General features: G+C 50.2%; 1 protein-coding gene across 2 annotated transcripts in view; it reads left to right on the plus strand.

Moving 5' to 3' along the window:
• Positions 1-27: 27 nt before the first annotated feature.
• LOC101624335 (zinc finger protein 250-like) overlaps positions 28-6,482 on the plus strand; it is a 22,959-nt gene continuing 16,504 nt past the window's right edge. Inside the window, exons 1-3 of one of the 2 annotated variants that reach the window (XM_012725283.1) lie at positions 28-525; positions 1,773-1,938; positions 2,039-2,242. In XM_012725283.1, coding sequence (XP_012580737.1) covers positions 1,803-1,938; positions 2,039-2,242 — 340 coding nt within the window. In that variant the 5' untranslated portion in view covers positions 28-525; positions 1,773-1,802. The remainder of the gene's footprint in view (positions 526-1,772; positions 1,939-2,038; positions 2,243-6,482) is intronic. The other variant, XM_004683289.2, reaches the window with a different exon arrangement.

A 6,482-nucleotide genomic window follows, 5' to 3' on the forward strand; every position in this document is an offset into this window, starting at 1 on the left:
TTGGGGGTGCAGTAGGGAGGACGGACGTCGCAACTGCACTGAGCCGGCGACAGTGGGGTCCTCCAGGAGGCCTTGAGGCAGCTTCTCCGCCTAGGGACAGGGGGCGCCCGAGACGGGTTCGTCCCCGGGGAGGGCACCGCCGGCGGTCGCCGGCCGGCCCGCGGAGCCCGCCGAGGTGGTGGTGCCGGCTGACATCCCTGGGCGTCTGCGCAGCACCAACCGGAACCCTCACCGGTGTCCCTGCTCAGGGCCTCGGGGTTGTTGACACAGGCGGATTCCTTAGGGTGTAGCACAGCAGAACCCGTCCGGGGGGCACTCGCTCCCCACACCCCAGAATTGCGGCGCCTGTGGAGCTGTTGGGAGGTTCGATTGGCTCCACCAGGGTCACTGCGCCTTGACCTTAACTCGCTGGTCTCCTTGCTGCTAGGGGAGCACGCGCCCATCTTGGGGAGCCCGTTGGGCGCCTAGCCTGAGGGGCGCCTGCCGACCACACTGTCTACTGGACTAGATCCCACAGGCACTGAGGTAAAAACAAGGTGCAGACCAAGCATGTTTTGCTGTAACTTATAGAAAGGAAGAGATGTCCACATTTGCCTGCGCAGACCTAGAATAATCTCGAAAGGAGAGCGGGTTGGCTGGGAGGCCAGTAACTGGGATTTTGCCGTTTGTATATTGTGCCCCTGGCTGCCCTACTAAGGGATAACCATAGTTTCAAGTTTCCAGGTAACGTGGACTGGACCGACAGTGTAAATAATTGCGTCTCCCACTGGGAGAGAGAGTGCCCCGGAAGGTGACCCTGGACTGGTGCCTTACTCAGGGCTCCCCTTGCAGCTCATACCCAGCCACCACTCTGAGCACCCTCCCAGGTCAACCCTGAAAAGCTTCGTGAGTTTGTGTCCCAGTGGGAAAGTGTGGTCCGTGCCCACCTTCCCGCAGCCACGGCCTCTACAACCTGTCCCATAGTGGCCCTGCCTCCGAGGCTCCCCAGAGGCCTCCTTTGTAGCCTACTCTCTTGGTGGCCTGAAGCCTCTAACTGGGCCTGGCTCAATGTCCCTGGGCTCTGCGCAGTTCCTGCTGCCTCCAACCAGAGCACTTGCCCACCTCACGGGTGCATTCCCTTTGACTTCTCTCCCCACTGAGTCCAATGAAGATAGTGGCCACAGTGTCCCTGTAACAGACCTTGATACGTGCTGGGTGTTTGAGAAACACCGGAAATACATGTCCAAGGGGAGAGTCCAGGACATAACCCAGCAGCTAGTGCCATAGGAGCTCTGCAGCACTTCCTGCAGAGGCTGTGCGAGGCAGGTGAGGGGCAGGCGGTCCAGCCTGGCCCCAGGTGGGCAAGGGCCTGGTGCATTTGCAGATGTTAGGGGTGGTAAGCAGGATTCAGGGAGATGCATCCCAGCTCCTGTTGAGAGGAGTACTTAAGCTGCAGATGGGCCCAAGTTTGGGGTCTCCTTAGGCTCTGCTGCTGACACCTCGGGACTAGGTGCGTTAAGCAGAGGGAGCAGGTCCAGGGACAGACATGAGCCCTGGGAACTAACATAGGGAGGTGTGCATGTGGGGGGCTGTTGATACACTGGGAGGACAGCCCCAACGAGTGGGCATGGGGACATCCACTGGCTGCTGCCAGGGGGCCACAACTCTGAACTTACTGTTAGGCTGTGGTCATGTGTGCATGGCCAATACAAGCTGTTGGAGCCTCCCAGTGGGCCTGGTGGTCCACCTTGAGGGTTACAGGCTCCATCAGGGCTGTTCTCCTATCTCAGCAGATTGCGCCTTTTCAGGGGGAGATCGGGGGAATGCCTGCTAGGCCTGTGTACTCACCTTCCCTTGGGTCAGCATCTTCCTGCCCATGGCCTTGGCTCATGACTACCCACGTCCAGTTGATCAGGAACAAGGCGTCAATATCTAACACCGAGCACCGGGCCTCTTCAGGTCTCAGACTGCAGGGTGGAGGAGGAGGTGCCTGCCTGGCGGGAACGGGTCCCCAGCGCGAGCTCTCTGCATGCTCACCTGTGTCCTTGCTGATCTCTAGGCCTAGCCATGCCCAGCCTCAGAGCTTGCCCCGAGGAAGCAGAACTGGAGTGCTCCGTGTCTGGACCATCCCCTGGGGACCCCACAGCCCACACCTGCCTGAGCGACGCCGCCACTGTGACCCATCGTGGACCTGCACTCTATGGTCCCATCCACCGTGATGACGCTGAGCCAGGAGGCTGCCCCTCTTGCCATCGACAGCCAGGTAATAGGAGCAGGCGCTGCTGGTGCTCCCACTATAGTGGACATGGCCTACCCCCTAGTGCCCCAATGTCCTCGCCCATCACAGGACAGTGTGACTCATGGCTGGGCTCGGCCCTTCTGTCCAATTACTCCCAGCCCCTCCAGAGCCATAACGGAGCATAAACAGGAAAAGTAACCAGTATAAATACAAGAGAGAGTAGAAGATAATGAAATCAAAATGTGATTCCTTAAAAAGATTAATAAAGTTGACAGATATTTAAAGTGACAAAATAGGTAAATAGAAAACAAAAATCAGGCATTACAAACTTTGCAGAAGTAAAATGGAGTGTAAAGGAACATCATTAACAGTTATGTACCAAGAAATTAGTTAACCTAGGTGAAAAAGGAAAAGTCCTTTAAAAAATACAAATTACTGGCCCTCCCTGGTGACGCAACGGGTTAGGACACAGCACTGTGAGCTGGCTGCAGCCGCTTCCATGCAACTTTGATCCCTGCCCCAGAGGTGACCACAGGGCACAGCAGACCCCTCCTGTCCCACCTGCTGCTCCCTCAGCAGTATATCCCTCGTCAATCTGCATACTCTGCTCCCCACCCTGTCTCTGGTGAACCCTCTCCCCTCCCTGCACCTCTGTACCCCAGTTCTATATGCATAAATAAGTAAATCTTCAAAATAAATGCAACTTACCAAAGGACTTCAGGATAGTCAGAAAACCTGAATAAATCTATACCAATTAAAAGTCCTGAATCAAGCTACTTCACTGTACATTCTACCAAACAGATAAGGAAGAATTACTATCAGTTTTTCTAAAATTACAATAAAACAAGAGCTATCTCAAGAACAAAATTAGATATCAAAATCTTTTACATTTATATTTATGTAAGACCTTCAACAAAGAAGTAGCAAAACTAAATCTGACAGCATATTAAAGTAGTGTGCCACATGACGAAATGGGACTTAACCCAGGAATACAAGAATAGTCCTAGTTACGAAAACCAGTGTCGTTTACCACATTACCAGAATGAAGGAGAAAAAATCATAATCATTTCAGTTGATACAGAAAATGTACCTGACAAAGTAAAACCACTTCGTGATTAAAAAAAAAAAAAAAACCTCATTCAATTCATAACACACGGGAAGCTCCTCAATGTGCTGATAGGTGTTAATGAAAAACCCACAGCAAACATCACAGTAGTGAAGGGTTAATAGTTTCTCCTAAGATCAGGAAAATATACCTGTTTTCGCTCTTGTTCTACATTGCACTGAAAATTCTAATCAGAGCAGTCGGCAAGAATAAAACTAAAAGGCATTAAAGTTGTGAAGGAAATAAGACTTTTCACAAGACATCATAACAAATGTAGAAAATCCCAGAGAATCCACTGATAGACTACTAGAGCTAATGAAGGAATTAGCAAAGTTCCAGGCTTCCATCCAGTATATACAGAATCTGTTGTGTTTCTATACACCAGCAATGAAATTTTTGAGAAATTAGAATGATTCCATTGTAATAGCACCCCAAAAAGAAAAGAAGAGAAAAGAAAAATACCTCCAAATAAATTTAGCCAAGAAGTGACACCTGCTTCATGGAAAACTACAAAACTGCAAAAGCGGCCCTGTTTATGCGTTTGACCGTGTGTGAAGAAGGGAAAAATAGCTGGAAAAACACCCCGTGGCCATGCTTGGACTTGACAGCGTTAAAATGTCAGCATTAGGTCTGCATAGTCAAAAGATCCTATCAAAAGTCCAACAACCTTTTTAGCAGGAATGGGGACTTCTGTTCTCAGAGCATCCGAAATTACCAGGGCCTCCGCCAAAGCAACCTTGAAAATGAACAAAGTCAGAGGCCTGCACTTCCCAGTTGCAAACCTTACTACAAAAATGTGTAATCAGAACCATTTGGTGCGAGGGTAGCTGTTCACATCAGCATAATATAATTGAGAGCCTAGACATTAATCCACATATATGTGGCCAACTGATTTTCAACAAGGGCGCCAAAATCATTCCATGAAGAAAGCTCACTCCAACAAACAGAGCGGGACAAAAGCATGTCCACCGTAGAAATGCCCAGCACCCTCATGCCCCATTTAAATGTAACTCAAGCTGGCCCAGCAGTCTAAAGACAAGAACTGAGGTCGTTTGCCATGATGTTGCTGGACCTTGGGCATTATCCTAAGTGAAGTCTTGATGTGGAATCACACAGAAGTAGTAGTGTGGACAGAGAACATGTTGACAGGAGAGGGGAAATGTTTGAAGGAGTCAAAGGTACAGGTTTCCGTTTTAGAAACTAGTGCTCGCAGGGCTGGCACGGAATCATGCCAGAGCCAGTGGTGCTGGGCTCACGTGCCATGGAACAGGTGCAGGCTGCAGGGCTCAGAGGCAGCCTGCCGGGCTGTTGTCAGCCCTGCAACTCCAGTGCAACCCCCGTAGGCCAGGGCAGGACCCAGGGCACAGCACATGCCCCCCCACTCCCCATTGCCCCTCAGCAGTGGGTCTCAGTGGATCTTCCTGTTCTACTTCCCACTCTACTTCTCAGGAGTCTTCTCACCCGACCTCTGGCCTGCACCCCAGCTCTTGTATGTATGAATAAATAAAATAAATCTTTTTAAAAATACACTTGTGGCAAACAAGCAAGTGAAAAACAATGCTCAAGTGCATTGGTCATACAGAAAACAGGTCAGAAGGAGAACCCCCACTTCACGCCCACGGGCTGGTGGCCATAGCAAACATAAGCCTCAGCGAGGGTGTGGGGAGATTCAGCATGTTACATGGCACAGCTCCACAAGGAGCAATCAGAAAAGTTTAAGCATCGCATTACCCTATGCACCTGCAGTTCCACCCCTAGATAAGTAACCTGTGCAAGGCAGGCACACGGGGAGTGTGCATCGTCCTCACCAACCAGCAGGTGCAACAGCCCAGACGCCTATCTGGGTGAGCAGATAAACAAGAAGCGGTGATCCCTAGAGTAGACTGTTATTCAGTGGCTGAAAGGGGTGGCACACCAGTGCACGCTACCATGTGGGGGACGGCACAGAACATTAGGCTCAAACATATAGGCGATGTGACTCCTTTGTGTGAGCTATCAAATGAGGTAGATCCCCACAGACAATGTGAATTACTGGCTCCAGGAGTTGGGTGAGGGTGGGAACAGAGGAGGTAAGGTGTAGGGTAGGGAAGTGTTCTGGAACAGGCCACAGTGGAAACAGCACAATACTGAATGTGTGTTGTGAGTCAATGCGTGTTCATTGAAAATAGGTCCTTCTGAGAAAAGGAAAAATACCGATGGTCTCACTCATAGCAGGAGTATAATGGACCAGGCGAGAAAATAATAATAATGATGAACAGCTATAGACCACAGACATTTTGTGGGGGTGGAGTGGGGAATGGGATCAAAAACAGTGGGGGTAGGGAAATGCACTGGACTATGGTGATGGCACATGGGTGATTTGGTGATGGGAAACCCACAGGGATTGCAACTGAGATGGGAAAATGCACAAAGTGATGTAAAAATGAACTATTACACTATTTAAAAAGAAAATAGGTCCTTCTGGGCCCTTGCTGGTGGCGCAAGGGGTAAAAGCGCAGCACTATGAAGCTATTGGCAGCCGCTTCCACACAAGTTCAATCCCCGACCAGGGAGTGACTCACATGGCACAGCAGACCTCTCCTGTCTCGTCTGCTGCTACCCTCAGCAGTGTATTTCAGTACATCTGCCTGTTTTGCTCCCCATTTTGACTCTGGTGAGTCCTCTAACCCCACCCTGCACCCTTAGCCAGTTCTGTATGCATAAATATATATTGAAAAAATAAGAAAGAAAATAGGTCCTTCTGTTGATGAACTTCACTTCAGTAAACCAAGTAAAATAAAAATGAAGGCTCTGTAGTAGGTGAAAGACTGGTGGAGCCCCCCACCACCACCGTGCATGGCCATTTGGGCCTAGAGGCAGATGGCTGGGGAGGGCACTGGGCCCCTGGCAGCAGGCAGTGGCACCTGGTACCCGTACCTGGCTTTGGCACTGGTCTGTTCAAGCTGCTTCACAGATCTGGAGCATTTTGTATCAGGAAATGTTATCAGATTTGTTATGTTTTAGAAGGGCTCAGAGTTTACTCCCCTTTCTCCAGCTGGACGTAATGGTCAGGAACAGTGAGGACAGAGCAAGCAACTGTATTTGTTTTTGGACCTTTGCCATAAAAGCAATTATGAACCATTCCATTAAAAAAGCTAGAAGTAGGCCCTCCCTGGTGGC

Source organism: Condylura cristata, unplaced genomic scaffold (genome assembly GCF_000260355.1).
Source record: "Condylura cristata isolate star-nosed mole 26May11 unplaced genomic scaffold, ConCri1.0 scaffold00015, whole genome shotgun sequence".
In the NCBI taxonomy this organism is placed as follows: Eukaryota; Metazoa; Chordata; class Mammalia; order Eulipotyphla; family Talpidae; genus Condylura; species Condylura cristata.